Genomic DNA, 27,087 nt, shown 5'->3' with positions numbered 1-27,087 from the left:
CAATTTTTTACACTTTGTTTTGTTTGTTATGCGAAACACTTGTTATGAGAAATTCCACTGTATTACAAACAAGTGGTTCTCTCTTTTTGCTGCTCTTGTTTATTTATTTTACTTAGTGAATTATTAATTATTGTTTTTATTTCATTTGTTTTAAGGTTGGGGATTTGTAAAGGAATTTTCTTGATTTTGAAAATGATATGGACTATTTCATTAAAAAATCCCTTACTATGCCTAGTAACTTTAATTTACCTTCTGTTGAAATGTCATTGCTTAGAAGAAGAAAAAAATGAACTTCAATTTAATGATGATGCATATGCTGATAGTATTTTTTTTTAATTCAAACTAATCATATTGAATTATTTTACTAAGAAGTTAACTAATATCTTAATATAAATCAGTATCTAAAGAACTTCCATTTAAATTACCTGAAGACATTCCATTCATCACTGGAGGACCCATTTCTGGTCCCATAGGTCCCATTGGTCCTTCAGGGCCTGGACCCATTGGAAACTATATGATTACAAACAAATAGTTATAATTCAGTCAGTTGTATTATAATTTAAAAAGAGAAAATAAAATACTAACCCCAGATAAACTTCCACCTGGGACAGGTTTCATCATTGTATACATTCCGTCCGCTCCAGAACCTCCAGAATCTAATAAAATAAAAATCCTTAATTAATATCTTGAAATTCTTTTTATGCTTATGTAGATAAAAGTTTGAATTTAAATAATAATAATAATTTTATTGAAATTTTAATATGTAAAGTATTAAAAATGTTAGTAAGATATCAAATTCATATTTTGCACTGAAAGAAGTAAAAATTATTTTAAGTATGCTTTTTAATAAATTAATAAAGGATTTAGGCATAAAAGCAATTGTTTCTAAAATTAGATAATTAGTATGAAATTAATTCAAGTGAATGGGTTTATAACACTAAAATATAAACAAAAATTGAAGTTGTATGCTGGTCAACAAGCATAAAGCACATCAAATCCATGGTCCAGCCTCAAATTGAATGACCTAGCACAGAGCAAAACTGTTAGTATAAAATGACCAAGATGCACATGCTAAAGAGAGCTTTGGTTAGTAGCTGTGAAAAATCAATGCTAAAATTTTAAAAACAGAAAAAATAAAATAGCAATAACAAAAAAGTTGGAGAGACTCCAGAAGCATGTATCTTCACCTCTTCTTGGAGTGGGAGCATTCATTCTGTGACTTGCAGGAGAATAAGGACCAGTTGAACCTAGAATACAGGAATGCTGGAATCAATATGTTATCAAAAGATAATTATTATGAATCACACGTCTTTCAAGATGCATCCACCTTTGGATTGTTGTCATGCAACTCCAATAAACTAAATTAATAGAAATTTCCTAAAAGATATTAATTAACATCAATATTAACAATAATTTAATACAATATTTACATATGAAAATAGAATACGTGAACTTTTAATATAAAAACTACAATCATCTTTTTACTAATTAAATAATAATAATGTTGAAAATTCTGTATTTGCATAGAATGAAAACGTAAAATTTTGTCACAACATATTTATATGTTTAGTAGATCAATCTCTCATATATTCAACATTATAAATAAAAATTTATTAAGAATTTCAACCTGATTTTAACCATTAAAGTTTCTAAAATTGATTAAACTGATAAACATAAATTTATGAAAATTACTCCAAATTAGTCAATTATTAACATTTATATATTATTGTCAATAAAAGAGATTCTGATCTCAAACAGAATTAGTTGAATTAATGCAAGAAAGCAAGTTTTACTCTTGCACTGCATAAAAATTTTTTTAGAAAAAGACATTCAAATTTGCTGCTAGTAATAAATATTACTAGCAGCAAATTTGTGTTTTGTGTTTCATTAATAAAGTGGAAATAAATAATCAATATTTTTATTGTAAAAAATTAATTTTACATTTATTCAAAAAGTTACTAATTGGTGATACAGGTACAAAAACTGCCATCTCTACTGAGAGCAAGCTTGAATGTGTTTTTGATCAAAATCATTAGAATATATAAAATTCAAGAATAAGTTTATAAACATGATTATTAATAATTCAGTTAAGTAGAATTTCCTATCTGAAATCTCTAAAGTAATTAGACAGCTATCAAGAATATTAGTCATAACTGAAATTATTGTAAAATACAAAAGAGGATATTGAAATAATCAAGTGACATTCTGAAACATCACAGTCTATATAGCTAAAATGAAGATTATAAAACATATTGATAAGCAGCATGGATTACTGGAAAGTTTCAAATTTTGGTTACATATTTAATATTGTTATTAGATGTATGTTTTTGTTAAAATTTTTGACTAAAGCTAAAATGTTTCCCAAAACTGAATAGCTTTGAAGCAATTTATAATAATTATTATGTTAACCAATTGGAATTATCATGTAGGCTGTTTTTTTCAAATTCCAATGGTCCATAAAGCAAAGACAAGTGTAAATAACAAAATGAATTTATTACGAAAAGTTAGGTACAAACATGATTACTTTTTGACATAGTCACCGTGAAGATTGATGCATTTGTCATATCTGTGGACGCGCTTTTCCATCCCTTTGTCATAGAATGTTGCCGCCAGTTAATTGAGATGACCTTAACAACGTTGTTTTAAAGATGTAAATGTACTGATGTAAACATAATATATCAGAAATACTTGGTTAAATATTAGTTACTGCTAGTTTTAAATTAGTTTGATATGAATCTGTTAGCCGGTTTCTTGTTTTAATAATTATTAAATTCATTGCAGGGAAAACTATTCATACACATAACTTGTAAAAAATAACATTTGAATTATTGCTGGGAAATTGATATATTTATTCATATTTTATGTGACACGGGCCACAAAAAATATTAATGTGGGCCACGTAGGCCAGGGATGGGCCGTACAAGATGGAAGGAAAAATACAACTAATTTTGGAAATAAAGCAAACTTAACTACTTTCCAATATTCTAAATTCATACATAATAAATTTTAATATTTTCACTTTTTTATTTGCTGACAATATCTTTATTAAATTTCCTTACATTCTAAACTGAGAATTATCTGAAGAGGATGAGTTGAAAATAAAATATTTATTTCTATTCTATAACAAACAATTATATAAAAGTGTGCTAATTTCTTGCCTTTTTTTATAGTTGACTTCACATCATTGTATAATAATTAATTTTATCTTTATTGCATTATATGCAATTTATTTTCAAACTTTGTTTCTTTTTTTCTCAATTTAATTTTTTTCAAACTTTTTAATAATTATAATTGAAATTATGGATAAATGAAAATATAAAACATTTTTTGATTTAGAGTTAGTCAAATAAAAATTATTTAGATTATGAAAAGCTTCCTCCATATGTAAAAGTAAATTCTATACAATCTGCATAATGTAATTACCAAAATTTCCTGCGTATAACCCACAAAAATTGCTGTAATGTAGAGCCTGCACTTGCTTTCAAATTGACATTAAAATGGAGAATTCATAAATTATTTCAGGAAAATTTGGTTCAATTTTCCCTCTAAAATTATAATACAGTAAATAGAAAGCATCTGTTACAATTACGATCATAATAAATGTAATTTTTATTTTGATGTTTACAGACAAAAGATTCACAATTGTATATATCTTTACATTCAGAATTATATGATTTTCAGTAAAAAAAACCTCAAATTCAAAACTTTTCTATGGAATAATCTGGATCTAATTGAATTTTTAGAACAGAAATTGAAACTAGAACAAAATGGAATTGAAATAAATAAATAAATAAAAATTTCTACACAATCAATATGAAATATATCAATACAAAAAATTGTAAAGAATAAATTCTTTCTTACAGCTATTTAATGTCAATAATTATCATACATAGATTACATTATACATATAAAGCAATGTAAACCTGAATATTAATTTGAAATATTCGAATTTTATATTTTTTTGATCGCTTTTTTCATTTTCACTTATTAATTTCAAAATATCGTACTGTACATTATTTATTCAATAACTAAATTTCTCAATATGTTTGCATAACCATTTTATAAAAATAAACAGGGTCTTATCCTATAATACTTGACAACACTACATTTTGTGTTATCAAATATTACTTATAATATAAACTCTAACTAAAAAGTTATAAAAGATGTCCTATTCCAAATAAGTTGGAATATAAGTTTAATTTTCATGTTCAATTCATCTCTACTATAATTTTGTAATTTTTAATACTGACTTATCAAGGAGAGTAAATGGATGCAAAATACCTCATTACAATAATGCTGTATTCAATATTGCTTTTCTACATGGTCACATGTGCCAATGTCAACTGAACAATTACTTAACATTTTCTTGCATTGCGGCATCTAGTCATTTTATTTGAATCATTCATACACATACATACACATTTATATATGTGTATGAATGATTCAAATAAAATGACATAAAAAAAATATATATATGTGGCATTTATAAAGTTTATTAATCCAACACCTATGAGAGCAGAACAGTGCCAGATCTGGATATTGCTATATATTTTGTACTAGTGCATGCATGCTGTTGTAATCTTCCAATTTGTTATTTAAGTACTTTGATGATGATATAGTGGATGACTGAACTATATTAATACTGAAAATCCTGCAAAAATGTTTACAAACACATTATTGCAGAAAGTCAACATTTATGGTGATCATGAACATGTACTATATACAGTGCCATAACTAGCCATTCCTGTGACCTGTGCAAGAATTTGCATTTATGCCCCTTAATTAATTAGGTTTGGGAAAATAATAAAACAAATACATGCCTTTTTTGCTCCCCTTCCAAGTGGGCACTGTGTGGGTGCACCTGTTGCCCCTGCCTAGTTACGGCACTGACGATATATATAAAATTCACAAAAATTATTTGAAGCTCTGGGTATAAAATGCCCATTTTCTCACATTGGTCTTTGGAAAAGAAAAATACATCAATCATGCATGTTACTGAACATGAAGTGCATGCACTAGCTCTAACAAGGTAATGTTTGTTTACAATATAGAATACAGGATCATTAACACTAATGTTCAAACAAATTTAAATTTTCAGATTACCAGTATGCCAGATAAATGTTTCACAAACTTCTACTCACTCTCTCCTATTTCTTTTTTTACATTTTAAATACTCTATGCCAGGGGTCAGCAGAAATGTGACACCTATGGCGTGAACATTTCAGATGCACCCTCTAGAACCATAGTCATGCAAGCACAAATACATAAAATTACAAGTGTATATGTATATTTAATTTGATTTTGTGTTATTTTACGTTTGTACAGTACTTTTAATTTTTATTTTTTATTTATTACATGCATGTATAAATATACATGTTTCAAAACATAATTAGTTTGTTTATTTATTACAACATTGTGGATTTTTTTCAAACATTAAACTATGCACCCTCAATGGTTTTTAAAATTTTTATTGCCCCTTAGTAACAAAAAGGTTGCTGATCCCTGCTCTATACAATTTGTCATGTTAAATGATTTTTCTATGATACTTGCTCATATGCAAATTCTTGATTTAAAAGAAAAGCATATCTACTATTATAGCATGTGTTTTGATTAACATAGTATGATTGACAAGTGACTAAACCAAAATTTTCCTGAAAAATAATCAATGAAATTTTCTTAAAGTATTAATATTAAATTCTTCCTTTTTAATATTTTCTCATATAGACACTTAAAATTAATTATTAATATCCAAAAGAATTGAATATTAAAGATAAGACTCTCATTGATAAGATGAGGCATTTCAGCTGCCAAGTTATTGTCATTTAATTGACTTAATCTGAATCAATTTTGGACTATTTTGACCAAAAATATTAATTACATAAAGCAAAGAGACACCCACAATTGCAGTAAATAATCGGGCTATAATTCGGAAATATTAATATTTACAGCTAAGCATCGGGTTTCGGGAGTTGTTTATATCTGTATATTAATTACGTATTTTCTCAGATTATTTTGATAGTTCATTTGATATATTGAAACCTGATTTGAGAAAAAAACTAAATTTTACATATTAGTTGGATTCTTTCTTTTGCATAATGTAAGATTCTAACAATATTGAAAAACAAATATCATTCCAATTTTTTACTTTATTGTTTTAATTGGATATTTTTTGTGTTTTTTTTAAAGGAATGTTTTAACCTGATGGCCTAATAGCCTCTAAAGAAAGGTCCGGTCGTCAAAGGAACATGTGATTAGAATAAATGGTGGTTTTCAAAAAATTATTTTTGGACAGACTGTGTCTTTTTTGATTAACTTAAAATTATCATATGACAAAATTCTACAAATGAAATATCATTCCTTTTTCATTTTTTAACTAATTTTATCTACTACTGCTGTTTATTCAAATAATAATAATATTATTGAATGAAAAACTTATATTAAGAACATTTTTGTTGGTTTTATTGTCAAAACAATTTTCTTCATTCAAAGGAAATTTAATACATAGAATTTTTAATGAAAAAATTTATTAGTATGGAGACATTTGAAAATTTTCAAATTCAACAATAATATAAAATAAAGTATATTGTTAATTTAATTATATAGATGTATAAGTAAAATTTTTAATAAAAATTTTCAAGACAAACATTATTTGCAAATAAATTGATAATTTTCAAATCAGAAATTACTAATATGAAGTCATTAAGTACGCCAGAAATTATGCTAATAAAAATAATTACACTATTGTGTAATGCCTGAAAATAATTAATTTCTTTAATATTAATATAAAAAGTTCTTTATATTTATGGGTGGGATGATATTGTTCTGATCATGATTAATTTTCTATACAATGTAAGTTATATTCCAACAAATAATTTAAAAAAAAAAAAAAAAATTTGAAAGAATTGTTATTAACTTTAGAATCTTTCCCAAAGTAAAAATGAAGCTGACATTCATTATGAATAAAATTATAATTTTTTAATTTAAGATATATATATAACAATGTATTTGAAATTTGTCAAGCTATGTTTATTTTTGCAAGAAATTTGACATCATAAAAACACATCTAATGATGTAATGTTTGATTTTTCTAAGTTTTGTCTGTGTATATACATATAATAGATTGTTCTTAACTTCCAAACTAATGTTTAAATATTTATTCATTTGTTCAATTATTTTAAATTTATTTAATAAATGCAATTAAGTAGTAAAAATAATACAATATAATTTATTACTTACTAAACAGTTACATAAAACTTTAATTAATATTAAATAAAACTAATTTTTAAAATATTTGTATCCAAACAGTAAAATTAAGCATCTTAAGTCTTAAATTAACATTAAAAATTCTTACCTTGTGGGCTAGGCATTATAGGAGTACCTGGACCAGGTGGTCCTGTGCTCGATACAGGAGGACCCTAATCAAATAAAAACATACATCAATGATGTTTTATCACAAACATTTTTTTAAAATTCTAGATTTAAATTATTATTTTTTACTACTATACTTTAATGAAAGCAAAAATAAATAAGTAAATTTTTAAATCAAGTAAATATTGCAGTTTCTGGCTCAAAAGTATTTTGTAAATGTTATGATTATCTGAACATTTCCTGTAACACTTTATTTATTAAGAACAAAAATCAAACTATTCCAATATATTTAAAGAAATAATAATTAAACTTAAAAAGTTAATAATTTATTAATGCTATTTCAGATGAAAAATAATAAATGATATAGAATCATTTAAATAAAATTTTTATGGAAGGATAAAAACAATTTTGAAATTTAAAATTGAAAAAATAATCATCTATTAAGTAATAATGACAATTAATTAATTAATTTAAATGTTAAGTTTATAAATGTTTTAACCAACATTAAGGAATTTCATTCATCTTTAGAAATTTTTAATTTAAAATGTTTTAAAATTTTAAATTTTTTCCTTTATATTAAATGTTTGTTTTCTGTAACAAAACACAATAAGATTGCATATAATAATATAAAATAAAACAGTACTTCTCAAAGTTATGAAAGCATTCACAAGTACTGACAATTACACTAATGTGTTAATGTATTGAAGATACTTGTGAACAAGCATTTTTGAAGTAAGCAATATGTGTGTAAGTTCTTGTTATTTCAAATTTTTAACATTTTGTATTTTCATATTATTAATGCATACTGACATGTATCCAGAATAATTTTATTGTAAAAAAAAATTTCTAGAAAACTATCATTAATGAATTTAAAACTAAATGCTGTATTTTGAAGAAATGGAAGTTTTGTTTCATAGCAATTACTTTCTCTGCAACCATTCTTTTTAACATATATATAGGAAAATTGTTCAAATAGAAATAAGAATTTGACTAAAATATTTTATTGATTTTATATGCAAGATGTAAAAAATATTTTAAAAGTTTTCTATTTAATATAATAACAATGAATTTAAGTTTTTTTTATGTTCTTTATGTCAAATATAATCAATTTTTGGAATGATCTCTCAAAATATGGGTATTAAATTATATTGATATTACTATAGTAATATGGTCCAAATCCCAAAAAGTGCTTTATAAAATTAGATTAGGCTTCATTGGTAGTATTAATATATACAAATTAAAGTTATTTATGCATATAAAAACAATCCTTGAAACATACCCCATAGTGACTTCCTGGAGATGCTGAAGAATAACTGATTTGCTAAAAAATAAAAAGTTTTATTATACAATAATAAACATTTTGACAATATTTATTAAATTGAACAAATTTCATCTAAAACATTAATTTTTTAACATACTGTTGTGTTAGGCTGCCATGGTCGACCACCAGGACCTGGCCTGTAAAAATATATTATTGTAAATATACTTGAAAAGAATAAAATATTAATATAAAAAAATTAGCAGCTTTACATACATGGACATAGGAGGCATGGTTGGGCCTCCAGGTCCTAGTGTGCTATTGTGAGGAGGCCTCATTCCACCATAGTTCTGAATAAAACATGAAAAAATATGAAATAATTGCATAAAAAAAATAATATATAATAAAAAGGTTTATCTTACAGCAGGATTCATAGGACCAAGTGGTTGGCCTCTGGGAGGATTCATTCTGGGATTCATAGCCATTCCTGGAGGTCCTATTGCAAATTTCAATCCACTTGAGTTAAATATTTTTGACACTAAATAAATTAATAATTAAAAAAATTCACCACAATTTTTAATGCGATAAAGTAAACAGTCTACTGTATTGAAGAGACACTACTATTCCAAAATATTCAATAATAAAGAAACAAAATTTTGTTGAAACAATACAGAGCTAAGAATAAAAATAACTGATTAGTTTAAAAATTTATGTAAAATCTTATAGTCATCTTTGAGAATACAATTTTAAATTTCATCTTATTAAAAATGAAGTTTTACAATACTGAGAGAATATTTAGTTTTCAAATTTTAAGAAATTTAAACAATTGCTGAAGTAACTAATTTTAAAAAGGTAAAAATTGTAATATTTATATATTACAATTTTCAAATCTATTTTTCATAAATATTTAAAATTATAAAAATAATACATTAAAAAAATTATTGATTTCTGTATAGTTAATTATTTGTGTTCATTCATTTTATGAATATTAAAATGAATATTAAATAGTAGTATGACTTAAGAATACAGCTTTATATCATACAAATGCTTAACAGAGAAAATAATTTACTGTTTTGAACCAGAAGAAAAAAATTTAAAACTACCAGTAAGTGTCATAAATATGTAATTTTCAATCATGATCTTCAAACTTCAAATTGTCTTAGTAGCTATAAGCTAAAATATATATAGTATGTATTTGTTTAGCATGCAATATTCTTTTTTAGAAAATAAAGAGGAAAATCTGATGATAACTTCTAACATAATAAAAAAAAAAAAAAAACTATGGTATAGGACAATTATCAAATACAAGTAATAATAATATGGAATTTTAATGGAATTTAGTGTAATTATATATTCAAGTACTGAATAAAAAATCATTACTCCCAAATCTTGCTGTAATTTTTATTTTTGAAAAAAATATAAAATGCATTATATAAATTATATAAAGCAGAAATCATATGAAATATTACTTTGCTTATTTGAAAAGATTTTTAAAAATAAATTTTAACTTTCTTCTCTCTACAGTTTCATTCTTTTCTTACATGCATATTTTATTAAATATTGCAATAAAATAATATTTTTAATTTTTGTAGTTTCTTAAATAAAACTTCAACATTATTAAATATTTTTCTTCTTGATCATTTATTTTTAAAACAATTTCAATAAAATGTTTCCAATTATTCATAAACTTAAAGGATAACTCACTTAATGCATCATTAACAAAAAATTACTACTACAAGAGGAAATTTTCCAGGTACAGAAAAGAAAAAAAAAAATTCAAAGTAAATCCACAACCATAAAACATTTACCTTCATTTTAATGACATCTGAAACAAAGAGAACTCAACAGCAACTGTCAAATCTGAAGCTATTTATTACTAACTTAATTAAACTTTAGCTATTAAATGATGAATGGTGAATCCTTCAACAAAAATAATTTTTAATTGAAAATTATAATTTAGGTCTTGGGATTATTTTTGAATAATGCACTTTTAAATTTAATGATTAAAAAAAAAAACAAGCTAAAATATTCTGCTATATTGTTTAGAATATATATTACTTGTCTTAATCCATTTTTTATAACTAACTGGAAATATCATTTTTAAATCAAACAAACTTGGTGTACTGTTTTTTTATTAAAATGTTTTTTAAAATATACAAATAGATAATTTATTAAAAAAATAATCAAAATGTGTTTTCAATAAACTTTTGATCATCACTTTTTAAAGAATCATATAAAAAATTATATGTACTGCAAATTAAACAACATACAGTTTTTAGATTTTATTCATTTTAAGATCAAGACACATTATTCAAACAATAACTGACTAATTTAGTAAGTATTTAAAAAATTGCCTCACAGATTCATTTTTTTTTTATTAAACAAAGGATATCAGCATGAGACACAGTGTTAGTATTTGGATAAGTAAACAAAGAACATGAAGGATGGAAGAAAGATCTGCAATGCATTATGGATAATGTCTATCATACTGGTATTTAAATTGATCTACAACATGCAAATATCTTAAACGTGACTTATCTCCATTTTTGCCCAAAGTCTAGGGATAGGGGAATTAAATTCTGAAATACATTTGTTGATGGATTATGCAAAAACTGTTTTCTCTTTCTTTCAAATTATTACATAAAACAGTAAAAATCTTACTTAACAGTGAAGATATTATATATATATATACACCACACACACACAACATTGAAGATATAGGTTTTGTATCTCATATTCATTATAATGTTTTTTTAAGATAGAAAGTATTATTCATTCACAACTTCAAGCAGTGAGATAGGAGAATATGAGATATTTTACAAAGCAAAAACTTTATTACAAGATGAAATAGTGTGTTCTCCACACTGTGACAGGTAATATGTCCACGATAACTTTCTATATTTTAAGAGGTGGAAAAAAGAAAGAAAGAAAAAAAAGCGGATCTATTTCCCAACTGGACCACTTGCAACAAATGTGAATGGGTAGAAAATATGGTAGTTGGATGTATTGTATATATCTACAAAGAGAAGCAAATCTATTATAAAATTCTCGTATTCCAAAACAAATAGGAGACTGCTAGCGTTCCGTTTCATTACATTAAGTGAAAGGCATTTTCAAAGTCGTAGTCTATCCATGCAAAACTTCAAACATTAGTTTGGCGACGACTGCAAATTTATACAATTCACCTAACAAACGAATGTCTTTCCAAAACCAACACGACAAAATATTGACAACTAGTGCCGATTTTCGATCGATGCTCAGTCCCCAAGGAGACCAGGCTTTCGTCAATTAGCTCTGCTTTATTGAAAGGCAAAAAGGTTGCAAAAATAGTAAGTCCTGTCAGTAACCTCGCAATCTTTCTAATATAAACGTAAATTAATTAAATGAAATATTTCAATTTTAGGGCTTACTCGTTTAATATCCGAAACATTTTATTATATAATTAAAATTTTTTTGTACACGTTTAAGTTTTATTATTTTAATATCGCGGGAAAAATAAACGCAAGACAATTAAGCGATTTAAAAATAAGAATAAAAAAGCGCCATATATAGTCACCCGCTTCTTTCTTTAGCCTAGTCATATTTCACTGGAGTGTCATCACAGGGGAGAAACAAAACACGAAAACCGTATGACTCTCCTCTGAACTCACCCCACGTAGTCGAATGGTAAAAATAAAAAAGGAAAAAAGATACAGATGAAGGAAACCGGACGAATACGGAATGACCCATTCCCTTAAAAAGAAGCTGTCCTAGTTTCTATTCGGAAGACTAAAACTTGTGAAATATTTATCATAGGGAGTAGAGAGAGCATTGGCGTGTGCGTGTAAAGCAAACCGACTAACAGAGTGCTGGGAACAATAAAATTCCTTTACACCGTCCGTTGTTGAAATTGAGGACGAGTAGCGAAGCTGAATCGAACGACAGGCAATAAAACACAGCCGTCAAGCAGATCTTAAAAATATAACAATATACCGCTATATATCAATGCGACACTCTTTTCGCAGACGGTTGCTACGACGATAAATAACAACAGGTATAGTTCAAGTCTTATACAACACCTTTGAGAGACGTTGGAAAGAAAATGCGTATCTTCTGTATCCACTCGTTATACACAGTATAGGTTACAGATCGATAATACATACACCGATCACCTTATCCCATTAGAATACAAGTCACATTAGATTAATCAGATACCTCTATGCCATTCATCCAAAGAAAAGAGACAATTCGTGCGAAAGATAGAATCCCGAAGCACCAATATTTTAATGATGTCATAAATCAAACTGATTGTACGTTACGTATCATTAGGCTAGACTTTACTTTATTGCCCACGTGGGTGTTAAAAGCCCATCTCCCAAGTTATATTTGTCTAATAAGGCACGACTTCTGACGTAATAGCTACGCGTGTTGTAGATCAGCGAAATTATATAATATAAGTTGTGCAAGTATAGTAAAAATAATAATATAAGTCTAACGTAATTAGGCTAACTCGTATTCACCCACGACACTATTCTCCATTCCCTACCATTTTTCGATTAGTTCGAAGCTTTTCGCCCATAGCAACTAGAATATGCCACTTTTTTTTTATTTTATCCAACAGCTGCTACTAATTAGTGACGAGTGACAGCTGTCAGCTCTAGTCATAACACGAGCAAGATGAAGACAGAACCACCGAACCGGGTATATAATTAACGACATTCTGCGCAACTGGCATCGAAGAGAAGAAACAGGTGGCGGATATTCTGTCCCGAAAACAAATTTCGTTAATGCATAGTCCAATTTCGACCGATTCACATTTACATTTAGCAGAAACGAGTCTCTTACAACAGCCAATAAAACGCAATAAAATGGTATATATCATTCCTATTAAATGTGAAACAGAACCGGAGTCGATACACAATTCACGTATATCATCTTCTGTGACATGTTAATTTTTATTACTGATTACGTTGACCAATTTGGGAATAGTAGGCCCAGAAAATTCTTTCTGGTCCATTTCAGATTTTACAGTTGCAATTAAACTATAACACTATAAATGATGTAAAATTTATCACTATTCAAACTTAATATTTATGAATGTTAGCTTACATACTAACTTTTGATATCTAAAGATATAAATTACAAGTAAAAATAACTATTATTATTATTATTATTATTATGAAATTAAATTATAATTTAATACATTAGAGAGAATATGTGCACAGTAGGATGGATGTTTAATAAAATTTTAATAGACGATAAAAAAAAACATATTAAAATTTATTTCAAAAATTATTTGAATTGGAATAATGCCAAATGAAACAAGAAAAGAGTTTAGAAAATAATAAAGTAATTCTTTTATATGCAATAATAATTTAGTTATTTAATATTCTAAACATGGTTTGAAATGTAAATTTTTCATTATTACTAATATTATATGTATGCGTATTTATAAATTAATTAATAACAATGGAAAAAATTTACATCTCAAAATCACGTTTAGAATATGAAGGAACTAAAATTATCATGTATACAAAAGAATTGCCGATTTTTCAGCTGCTGGGTAAAAAAATATTTTTTCCATAAACTTTAACAGCAGGAACTCACCTTGCCATCCGACAAATTCTCCTCCGTCACCTGTAAGAGAAAATGTCTCTTATACTTTGAAGCTTATTTTATCAACAAATAAATTTTTTTAAAATGAAACAGCTAATGAATTATTTCTTTAAAATTGAAATGACCATAAAATGAATTTTAACACTTTCCGGAACAAAATGTATTCACTATATAAGTGAAAAACACATATAAAACTACCAGTTTCCGTATTATCCTACTTAATTTATCAACGAATGTTAAACCTATCCTATGAAAAGGCAAAAAAGAGAATAAAATTTCATCTTAAAGACCTCACCTTGCCTCGTCGGATCCAAGCTGTTGGGCATCATGGGTTGTCCAGGTACACTGCCCGGGGGCTGTCAATAAACAAGAATAATCAGTTTACCACATAGTGGGAGAAATGCCGACTTAAGAGACTGGGGGTCAATTACCAGCCTAGTCTTTCAAACGTGACAGAAGATGGGAAACGCGAATTTTCTACAAATAGCCGAATATAAAAGAGACGAAACACAGAACAGCTAATGAAATCATGCTATTCACATTTCACGCCTGACGTGGCAAGTTAATCAAAGTGAACACTTTGGCCCGCAGCGGGAGAAAGGAATGAAAAGAGCGAGTGCCAAGATAATTACGGTCAGCGGGCAACAGTCGACCACATACCTCAGGTGTCACGGGCATAACTAACATATTTTCTTGCTGGCTAATATCTTTTCTGGATCACGGAATTCTCTCATAACATTGCTTTCGCTTCTGCAAATTACCGAACATCAAAAGGGCGAGACGCAGTTTCGCATCATTTCGAGTGAAATAGTAAATACGATCGAGTCGCACATAAAACGACAAAAAAATGTGAATAGCGGTGACAAGGAAACTTTCAAAAAGTGTGCATCAAATAATCCAAATAGTACATAAATTCATAATACTTACATTGAAATCTACTTGTTGAGGCATTCGGACTCCAGGCCTTGGTCCTCCGGGATACCTCGGCGACATGAATGGCTGTGAAAAAAAGGAGGAAAGAAAATTAAAATAGTAATACTCGACAACGGGCGATATTCTCTTGCGCTAGCAGTGGCGAATTTATCGGCGCAGCTGGAAGTTAATTCGTGCATTGAACACATCTTGATGAGGTCCAGTCGAGTGCTGATAGCCCCACCAGTCCATCTCGCTAACTGACAGAGTGCAGGCGCTAGCAATTAGAGTGAATTTACGCACGACGTGGCTGGAAAATTGGAAGAGCTGACCTGCATCTCTACCGGGAAATCGAAGCATCTGCAGATATCGGAACGAGTTTGGGTCAGTCTTTGACTAGAATAACACTCTAATAACGTAAAGGTATAGAACTCGATCAAGGTTGATGAGAAAGCAGAAACTCAGACCAGATAACGCTACTCGACACGCATCATTAAGCTTCCATCTGATGCCAGATCTTTGCGACGCTTGCCCGCTTACTTACTACTAAATAGTTTTTCGTCATGGTCTCTCCTCTCACTACAGATTGCATCGCGCTTCTCTTTTATTTTTCATTGTCAGCTGTAACGATAAGTATCGAATATTTGTAGATGCGGGTAAGAGGTTATTGGATACCCCCAATTTTTCCAAATACGGACTTAGAGTGGCACACGCCATTAAGTCGGGCGAGGTGCCGTAATGTCTATTTATTACCCACCCACTTGACGATCCCAGTACCGGGTTGTGTGGAAAGATGAGCTATTTCACCTGCCACTTGATCACATAATAAACAGCCTCACAAACAGTGTCAGGCGGCACCATCAGTCAACAGATACTTATCTGCCACCACATGGCCCGCCTACAGGTTCTGCAGCACGGGTAAGTCCTCAGCTACGACAAAGCTTTTGTCGGTAGAGAGAATACTTGAAAGCTTTCTTTGTGGACTGCAGCTGTGCCTTACCACTAGATATGCGGATGAGAAGCGGACATTCTATCTACGACGTAACTTTATCCGACAGAGAGGAAATGAACAGACCGACTTCATTTCCTGTTCATTCATTCGCACAATTTACAAGTGATCGCCACAGACCGATGACCCTCGGATGGAACCAACTTGTAGTTTTGCACGATGGTCGTCTCCGGTGACAACTCCTTTTAGAAAACTTCTAAACTCGAATATCAACAATAATTAAAGGAGAGAACAATCGCACGTGAGCACATCACGTGGGATGTTACCCGACATGCACAGCGCCGACACCACAACACAAGACGTCAGTTAGGAAGAGAAGGGGAGTACCGCCGGCGGATGTTGTGCCTATCAGGTAAGAAAACTTCCTATTACGGAACCAGAAAACTTTTTCTATCTTTTACTAATTAAGAATAGAATATATTTTGGGAGAGCTTGGGGTCATTCTTAAATATTACACGAAAATGATTCATTATTGTTAGCGAAAAATCAACAGCGTCGATAAGAACGTCATTTATTAATCACGGAATACTCCGTTAATGACGATCACTCTTGACGGTAATTTATAATATGTCCGTATCTCCGCAATTATGAATATCCAATCTAAGTTAACCAGTAAAAATGTGAAAATTTATATTATAAACTAACTTAATCAGGCATTATTTTAAGATACTACATAGAAAAACTTTTCGAAAAGACAATTGTAGAATAAGCAACTTTATTCGTTCGACTAAGTTAGCGTAACTAATTAATTTTAATTACTGTTGCAATAATTATATTGAGAATGCGTTATTCTTGTGAACATAATTTGTATGGAAAGAATAATTATTTGCTGGTACTTTCATACGTCTTCGTTCATGTGATAAATTTCTCACCCGTCCCTAGGCCTATACATGTGCAAGAACTCTGTACCGAGCGAACTTCCTTGTTCTTCTCGGCCAACATCACTCTCTTCCTTTTTTTGAACTCCCGCCCCACATGACACTTCTCTCTTCTTCGCCCTCTAGCGCTATCTACACGCACCTCTTCATTTTTAGCTCCCTCTGGTATCCTAAAATCAAAACTTTTGTTTAGATCTCCCATCCAGCTTTCTTGTTTTGCGCCATTAAAATTCGGGCACGGAGTCGGCCTTTTATGAAACGTCATAAATTCGCGTATTCATAACGTCCACCGACGAGATAAAGCAGGTGGTGAGCCGTAGATAAAACGCGACGCTGAAGAACATTAAAAATTAACTATCGCTGTTGACTGGAGTAGCCAATTGCCAGTGTAGACAGTATTTACATCATTAATGAATAAAGTTTTGACTGAACAAACAATTTCGTGGTCTTAAACGGAAAGGACAGATTAATCACCCTCTCTTCTCTCGCAACGTACGATGAGATTGCGGTTACGGTTTATGGCCTTCTCATTTCTATCCCTTATTTCGAAATATCGAGGAATATCGTCTTGTCTCGTTTATGGCGGGTCGTTACGATTTACTTTTATAATCGGAGGAGAGGACCTCGTTCCGCAGTTAGAGGAATCGAGTTTCAAATATAAAAATCCTAACTGCTGCATTACTTTTTCCTTTCTTTACTATGTACTCGTGCTGCCATCTGGTATTATAAAATTCCAGTGCAATTCTTAGTTTTCTATTCTTAACCATAAAATGCCCGAGCCGCACAACTTTATTTTATCCTTAATACTTTCGAGAGCCATTTGGATAATTTTCGGTCCGAAATGGTTAGGTAATATTCAGAACTCTGCTATTAAATAACCCACAATATCAATTTTTATAATAGATCATATCGAGAAAATGCTCGATATAATCTACTGTCTACAAACCAATATTAAGCTTATTGCAACATTTGTTTCGTCTACAACACTTTTACACCGAAATTTATCAGTTTATAAATAAGTTAAAAAAATTTTCCCCGTCATTCAGTAAAGGCTTTCTGGCTATTAGAATTTAATAGCAGCTTTATCTGGGAAATGCAACCACGCCCACTACACGATACGTTAATGCGGGTTGTTAAAATGATTATTACTATTAAAATATGACTACAAATAGAGTTAAAATATTCAAAACGATTCAATTAGGAAAATTCGACAAGTGGAAACTTTTCCCCCCTCCTTTTCCTGAAATAAGAAACTGAATTTTTCAATTTAAGTAAAACACGCATTATGCATACTGTATTTAAAAACTAAGAACACTTCAATATTTTTTAATCTGTAGGCAATTGAAAGATTTAATTGATGAAATGAAAGAAGTCAGATGAACAGATTAAATTCAACAGATCGAAGATTAAATAAATCAAATAAAAATCAGATTAACAACACGACCAAATAGAAAAAAATACAGTATATATATATATTAGAAATTCCAACTCCTTTCGCTTTTACTACAATTTTAAGAAAAAGTTACTATTCGTAGAAATGCACTTCGTCATATCAAATTAATTTCCACTCAGGAAATCTAATCTAACTTAACATTCAGAGCGGTTAGCTGAATAAATTAAATTAAGCGCGGACATTATCCCGACAGATAAAACTAACATTTTAATATTTTAACATAACAATGTTGCTTATATTTTAATATTTTAATTTGATGGGCCATAAATTTTTAATATGTATTAACATGGAATTCATAATAACGATACTTGTTACACGCGCGTAGTTGGTTTTCTTTTTTAAAAAATCGATTAAAATGAATGTTTTATTTAAATTAAAAACGCAGAAAATATTACTTGCCTACAGGGGAAAGTAAACTAGTTGGGATAATCGATATGGCTTATCAAATTCTCACTATCTCTTCCATCGCATCGTTTGTTCCTATTCTGAACTAAGACTGCACGTGGCATATCTCGTTCACATCACGACTGCTGACACGAATACCGGTTGTGATTAGTGACGTGCAAGGTACATATATCCCTAAAATTTCGTATAATCTTCCGACGCCAGTCTAAAGGGTGTTCTGCTATACTTTTTTATTATTTTTTTCTTTTTTCCGAGAGGCCTTTTCTACAACCTCGCGGCGAAATGTTCACAGTTTCTCGTTAATCGCTTAACGTTCGGGGGATATTCAGTTTGCATATTAGGAAGCGGTAGAAAGGACAATAGACATTATCGTTGATGATAAATGCGCGTTGCAAAATTCATATCGGTGCTCCTCTGCATAATTATCCTCGTATTCTGCATATTAACGAGTTTGTCTCGCTTTAATGAAAATATCCCATTTATTTCCCACTGATCTACTTTTACTCGGATGAAATAATTACCATAATTATTAAAGCCTATATAAAGTCGAAATTAATAAATGAAAAATTAAAAAAAAAATTCACATTATCATCGAATAAAAACTGCTAATTATGTGCTGCGTAATATTCAAATATTAAAATTTTAAATTTTAAATTAATTTATTGAATAGAAAAGTATAATCGGCACAGGATACAATGGACTTTTGTTATTGCTATGACCCTTATTAAATGAAATTACTGCGATCATAGTTTAAAGTAATTTCTAATTAAATTCTGAATTATTTAACATTTATTTGCTATCTAATGTATAATTTTATATTACAACTGGCTTATAGCTTTATTAAATAGATTAAAGAACTAAAAATTTTCCGGACATTAAGTTTAGCTTACGGAAATATTCTTAAATTACAAAGCTGCTTAATAATTTTCGAAATAAAGCTCTTATAAGCGTTACTTACCAAAATTTTGCTTGAAATATCTATTCACACATGTTACATCTAAATATCATACATTTATTAAAAACAGTTCTTAAAAAATTAATCTTGTATATCTTAGGACGGCTGTCATTTCTTACAATTCATACAAATTCCCTATTAATCGAATATATATTGGATTTCAAGAGTCACGATCTTTTTTTTAAATATAATAAAAAATACGCTTTAGTTATTTAGACATTAAAATTATCAATTTGAAAAGAGATAATTATCAACTCAGTAGCAAAATCTTAGCAGCAGCTCCACAGCCAAAATTAGATCTTTTGAAAGCTTCATTCTAGTGATTAAACAGCAGCTGCTTAAATTTACAACTGATGAATTTATTTCGACTGAATTATGCCTGTTTAGAAAAGAGATTTTTTTGAATCTCTAATTCAAACAATATTTTCTATTTCAGAAAGGAAGTTAGATCTATGATCAAATATTTCGGATTAGAACTTTATATTCTTTTATAGAAATTTTTGCAGTTCCTTTATTTTATAAAATTCGTACGTTATTTTTAAAACCTCGATTTTGCTGAAAGAATTAATATATTCGCGATAAATGTTACAATTTTATACCGAAAACGTTATTAATAGTAGTGCGAGCCTGTAGGTTTAAAAAATTTTTACTGCTATTAGTAAGAAGTTTTCATTATGGACCGTCTTGAAAATTAATTCTGTACAAATACTAATTAAATTAAATATTTAAAACCTATTCCATTTCAGATATTTATAAATTTGTAAAAAAATGACTGAAATATATACAATAATTTAGATTGCACGTCCAAGTCTTATATCTCCGAATGTGAGAGAGATCTAAAAACGAAAGAATTTTTCATCTCTTTAAAAACAAATTTCTTTTTAAGTCCAAACTTTTTAAACGGACACACTTTCAATTTAAAAACAATTTATTATTATTAAAATAGATTTTCATTTTTGTAAATAATACATTTTTACCAGTCCATTTTATCTTCAATACTTTCGAAGATAAAAGATCTGGAAAGTGATCGGAATCATCTCGTACATTTATTGGTTACAGTCAATGACGTTTTATAAAACCAGTTATTAACATGAAAATGATCACTGTTCTGTAGTAACCTTAAATGCCCCAATTTTAACACTATACAGGAAAAAAGTTTTAAAAAGTAATACTAATAACTATAAAATAGTTAAAATGAATTGAATCATCAGAAACATTTTCGTAAATATCATAACTGAAAATTGGGATATATGTATACTGTATATGCAAAATATTGTAAGATAATGTTATTTTCTCACGTAATTTTCTATTTTGGAAAACTTGAAAACGTTAATTGCTATTTGAAAGCTACAGCCTTTCAATTTCATATTGAACGGTTAGGATTAAGTAAGGAATTAGGATTAACGGTTAGGATGTTAAGTAAGAAAGTAAGAAATTTTTCATCCAATTATAATGTTTTTGCAATAAGTAGATACTTTGAGTTGCATTTACACCCATAACGCATAAACTCTACTTGACGCTTACTATGCAGATCTCAACATCAGCTTAGAAAATTATATCCTAAGAATATTCATATGCTGCTAATCGTGTCTACTTGCTTCAGTAAGGCTTACATACACATACAAGTACTACCAAACGTATCGTAACTGTTCAAGCAGTTAGCTAATGCAGTGTTAATAGTACATTATGGTAAGTGAAAGTTTGCCATAATCACTACCAAAACATACTATATTAATATATACATTCATTACCATACAAAGCATTACCATACATTTTTAAAAACTTATAATTGCGGCAAACTTCTTGAAATAAATGTTTTTACTATCAATATCTTATGAAGCAACTTCTCGAACAGAAACTGTATGCATGGTAAATATATTAGGAGAAATAATTTATACGTTTTCGGATCTACTTTCATTTAAACTGTTCCTGCACTAAATAGACGATGAGAAATATTCACATAATTATAAAAAAAAAATAATTTAAACTTTAAAGTAACCGATACATATTTTTTTAATTATAAATTAAAAATATACCAAGAGGAAAAGGACGAATCCGATTTAAACAGATAAAAACAGTGACAAATTTCCTCCATTTGCAATGCGAAGTTAAGAGTAAATACTATTCTATTGAATCTACAAAAAATGTTTGTACAAAAATTGACTAAACAAATTTATAGTTCATAACTTATCTATTTTATCATATTTTAAATTACATTTTTCAAATGATTAATCATATAAATTATCTAAGCAAATTATATCTTGTAATACTACAGTGGCCTATAACTGTTTCATAAAATTGATCAGTTTATACATACATAAAAGATATCACATCTAGAAAATTTTCATAATAAACTAATGCTGTTGGCTTTCTAATATATAAATTATAAAGCATTTTTAAGAAACTCCATATTTGAGTAGCACATATACGCTAATAATATATAGTCGTAATTATTCTAGAATCTGTAATTCGATTAGTGCCATGAATAAATTCATAATCAAGTCTGCTACTGATTTTAAAATCTCTATTATGAATTTAAGATATAATTTTTAATATTTATCTCGGATGCAAATATTGTATATAATATCATGAATATATAACGGTAGCAAGTAATCAAAACAAAAAAAGAATCTACTATTGTGCATCCCATTATTCCATAAATGCATTCATTTTTAACTATAATTATGCTCAGATAGATTATAATTAATTATAAACCATCTGCGCATAATTAGACAGCTATTATTTGAGAATATTTAAATAGTTTCTTTCGGTTCAAGTCGAATAACTGAATAATTATATGGTTTCAGAAACTCTCTTTCTTGAAGCTAATTTATAACAAAAACTTAAAATACTTTCCAGTATGTCAATCGGTTAAATCGAGGTAAATTTACGTAATCGTAGGCAAGGAAGAGTCTCAAAAAGGTCGATCCTGCTAATGCTAATACATTGGTACAGTGGACGTTTGTATTCCTATGATTTGAAACGCTGTAAGAAGACAGGGTTTGAATGATTGAATAAGGGTAAAATTAAAAGGAAATAATAGTTATTTAGGTTATACGTAAGATTTAATGCTTTAAAGATTTTAAAGAAAACTTTTCTTTGACAGCAACAAGTTTTATATGTATTTAGCTTACAATTTGTATTACTGTATTTTTAGATTAATTTTAGATATATAATACAATAGCTTTACGACATTAATCCGTTATTAAAATATTTAAAAATTGCTGACACAGTCACTTTTTACTCATACTTTTCCCAAAATGTCAGTGATAAATGCAAGTTGCCCAAAATGTGTGCATTCGCCTTATCTACCCGAAACACTTGCGTTTGCATCGCTGATTGGCTTATTTGCAATCCATGCTTACCCACGTGGTCCGGTTGATGACAATGTTAAATCTAATCATAAAGTGAATATTTATCTTACAATGAACCTTATTTCATCACGGAGAATCGTCATAAAATGATTCGATAGTATACTGAATCAACCGTGAAGTGAAAGGTCTACTATACATTATTTTATAACAAAAACTAAATTGAATCTTCAATTTTGTTAAACACTCTAAATTTGAACTGTTTTCTTAGTGATTTTGGACAATAGGAGTTCCCCCTCTAATAGATGTAATAAATAATTATATTTGGAATATATTTTTGCTGAAATAGCAGTCTCACCCCGATGTTAATTGTTTTGATAACGAGATATTCATCCTTAAATAAATTTTTTTATCTTTAGGATGTTCATGCTTTTATTAATATACAATTCTATTAATATCAACATCATTAGAGACGAAACGTTTAAAAACTAAAATAAATGTTTCGACTAATTTGATGACTACGCGATATTCTACTGAATGATTATATTTCATTAACAAATATTCTAAAGTATTATAGAAATGCTCAACATTTTTATTAATTTTTAAAATCATTGTAAATAAAAATTAACTTTATCATATTTACATAATTTATATGATTGCTTATTACAGATTGATTTGGCTAATAGTGATTTACATATTTTTAAACAATTATGATGAAAATATCTCTTATATAAAGTTAACTTTATCCCAATAAAGTTATAATGAATTATATAACCTACACAGAAAGCTTTATTACAAAGAACATTATTAATTTGCTTATTTTTCAATTTTATTAATTAATTTTTGAGTAAAACGTTAATATTTCAAAATATCAACATTCTTATTTTGATATCAAAACTATGTACAAAATAAACTATAATTAACTCTTATTTTGATATAATTCACTATATTTTTAATCGATTAATATCTAAAATTTAATCAAATAACTGCTTTAAAATGATCCAAGATATATCAATAATTTTAAAGCAATTTGATTATTTGTTTCGACGAACGACAGTGAATGGCATAAACTCTTTCCGTTCAAAATTTTAACAAAACTGTCTCGATTTTCTTAGTGGTTCCTCGATATATATTCGTTCATCGCTTCTTCGATAAATATTGAGGTTTTAACTACAGCTATAATGAAATAATCCCAGCAAATAATATTTATTTATACTTCTCATTAGAGCATATTTATATTCTTGCAGTGAAGACTAAATTTCATAAGAGACGGTTTTATCAGTATGATTTTGAATACTTTTCCTAACTTTCCTCATGCAAGTTGTTTATTTTATATCCACTCATTCGCTAATTGTTTCTGTAAAGGGTTTGTGCTTTCGTGTTACTCCAATGTTACTTTCAAACTTTCATCTCTATACTAAAACATTGAGATGATACTAGGTGATTATGATCGTCATATTAATTTTCATTGTTATTCTTTATAGCTGTCGTCACAAGATGTTTTGTATTTGTACGGTACATTATTATTCATTTCGTCAGAGGGATCATCATTTTTGCATAATAATCATTTCGCAAAATGATTATTACTTTAGCAACAATTTACCTATCAAATGAATTAGTTATCATAAAGTTGTTGTCTATTTACAAAGCTGATGTTCAAAGATTTTTAAATGAACGGCGGTTAAAACAGGAAGATTAAAAACAATATAAAATCAGGGACACACTCAGAAAAATTTCATGAGCCCATATTTTTTTCATGATCAAATTAAGTTGCTTAGTTTATTCCTGAAAGTAAAACATTTTTTCCAATGTTAGATTCCTTTTTCCTATTTTAACTTGAGCTACATTGTATTATATATATAATACTTCTCAAATTGTGTATTTCACTGGCATTCAACAACAGCAATAACATATCCCACAGTAAAATATTTATTTATGAAAATAAAATTTAAAAATATATATAATTTTTTATAATATGTTTTTAAGTATATACATTTTTTAAACTAATGTCTAAATATCGGAAAGTATTCTTCACAATACATATTCGATAAATATACATCGCTATACATGTAAATTTTATATTCATATATAAATAGACTGTGCGTATGCTACTTCTTCTGCTATACGCGAATGAATTCAAAATTTTTGTAAAAACGACCATATACATATCACCAATGCATATCAACATCAATCCATATCATTTTTTATCTGTATATTTTTACACGAAAAAAAATGCTTTTAAAAATGCACGAATTTAAAATATTTTCAATATTTTAATATTTAATATTCAATTCAATATTTAATTAAAATTTACAGTTTAATAAAGTAATTAATTAATATCTATTATGATATTTCAATTGTAATTATACAATTTATATATGCCATAACTTTCAATGTAATTATTTATGTGCTACACGTAATCAATAGAGATTTACGTAGATATTTAAATGCAAAACGCAAATACACATTTATGTAAATCTATATTGGTTATTATATATATATATATAAATTTTAATTTTTTGATAAAATTTCGATTCAAACTTTTTATAGTCAGTAATATATTTTTCTTAGCAATGTCTCGTATTGTTGATAGTACTGTTTGCTGACCTAAAGAGTAAACACACACTCTCTCTCTCAAGAGAAAGCAAGGGTATTCCAGTATACACAGTATATGCTACATTTATAAGTTCTTAAAGTTTTTTAGCTGGAAAAACTGATGTGACCTAACAGCCAGCTGCATGAAAAATAAATATATGAAAAGATATAACTTATTTTATTTTACACTTCATTACATTATCCCGACAGATAAAACTAACATTTTAATATTTTAACATAACAATGTTGCTTATATTTTAATATTTTAATTTGATGGGCCATAAATTTTTAATATGTATTAACATGGAATTCATAATAACGATACTTGTTACACGCGCGNAAATTGTTCTTACAGAATTATTAATTTTTTGACATTTTGAACATTTTTTAAGTTCTAAGTATATTTAATTCAAAGAGAAATTTGTTTATAGATAAGACTATTCCTTTAACCATTATTCTTTTCTGCCATGTGTGAAAGACTGAGAATTCGAATAAATAATGTTAGCATAATGTTGAATTAAAATGTAAAGAATATAGAAATTCATTCTTTCAGTATTGAAATGAAAAGATTAAAATGTAGTTCTTTATATATACGCAAATATTTGCATTTTCGATATAGATAATTCCATACGAATCTGTAATATCGAAAGAGGAAAAAATCTGATACATCGTTAGAAATAATATTTCTAAATAATTTAATCATTTAAAGATGAAAAGTCATTCTTTATCATCTATTTTATTCAAAATTAAAAGTAGTTTTATTTTAAAAAATTCGTCTTTACGGAATTATGTCGTTTTCTATAAATTTTTATTTAAGGAAATTTTAAAAATATAATTTACTATTAAAAAGTCAGATTTAGAAAATGATAAAGCAGGATAAACGCAGTTTGATTAATTACGATTTGTAACCTTACGTAAATATTTTTCAAATTGAAAAGTCATTCTTTATCATCTATTTAATTCAAAATTAAAAGTAGTTTTATTTTAAAAAATTCGTCTTTACGGAATTATGTCGTAAAAAACATAATTCATCATCTTTGCTTGATATTTATCAGACCATACTGTGAAATATAAGCTTGGGGAATTGCCTGACAGGCTAATAAGCATGTTCTGTTTGCCGTTAATCGCCTTTCGCTTGCATTAGTAATGCTAACATACAATTGCATGTTAGTATTATATCACACAGAGTTCGTTTGGCGATAACTATGACAATTTCCTTGAAAATGCTATGAAAACGATTAGCGACTAATTGCAAAATTAAATTGCTCATTAATCTGTGAGGTAACTTTTCTAACTTAACGAATAAATTTATATAATACTTGTAAGTATCAATGCAGTAACGATACAT

The 27,087-nt window shown here is 28.1% G+C and overlaps 1 protein-coding gene and 1 long non-coding RNA gene across 2 annotated transcripts in view; one reads left to right on the top strand and one right to left on the bottom strand.

Annotated features, from left to right (window-relative positions):
* Nucleotides 1-369: 369 nt before the first annotated feature.
* The window catches only part of LOC111613657 (single-stranded DNA-binding protein 3-like), an 84,575-nt gene continuing 57,857 nt past the window's right edge, over nucleotides 370-27,087 (bottom strand). The window contains exons 6-15 of the mRNA XM_023355008.1: nucleotides 15,149-15,220; nucleotides 14,517-14,577; nucleotides 14,213-14,242; nucleotides 9,049-9,122; nucleotides 8,903-8,976; nucleotides 8,787-8,826; nucleotides 8,648-8,689; nucleotides 7,352-7,415; nucleotides 586-656; nucleotides 370-510 (exon numbers count right to left, since the gene is read on the bottom strand). Of these exons, the coding sequence (XP_023210776.1) occupies nucleotides 385-510; nucleotides 586-656; nucleotides 7,352-7,415; nucleotides 8,648-8,689; nucleotides 8,787-8,826; nucleotides 8,903-8,976; nucleotides 9,049-9,122; nucleotides 14,213-14,242; nucleotides 14,517-14,577; nucleotides 15,149-15,220 (654 nt within the window). The 3' untranslated portion in view covers nucleotides 370-384. The remainder of the gene's footprint in view (nucleotides 511-585; nucleotides 657-7,351; nucleotides 7,416-8,647; nucleotides 8,690-8,786; nucleotides 8,827-8,902; nucleotides 8,977-9,048; nucleotides 9,123-14,212; nucleotides 14,243-14,516; nucleotides 14,578-15,148; nucleotides 15,221-27,087) is intronic.
* Nucleotides 15,722-27,087, top strand: part of LOC111613658 — a 30,883-nt gene continuing 19,517 nt past the window's right edge. Inside the window, exon 1 of the long non-coding RNA XR_002754800.1 lies at nucleotides 15,722-16,494. This is a non-coding gene — a long non-coding RNA (uncharacterized LOC111613658). The remainder of the gene's footprint in view (nucleotides 16,495-27,087) is intronic.

Source organism: Centruroides sculpturatus, unplaced genomic scaffold (genome assembly GCF_000671375.1).
Source record: "Centruroides sculpturatus isolate CEXI.00-Female unplaced genomic scaffold, Cexi_2.0 scaffold2024, whole genome shotgun sequence".
Taxonomy (NCBI): domain Eukaryota; kingdom Metazoa; phylum Arthropoda; class Arachnida; order Scorpiones; family Buthidae; genus Centruroides; species Centruroides sculpturatus.
This window is presented reverse-complemented; position numbering and strand designations above follow the sequence as displayed.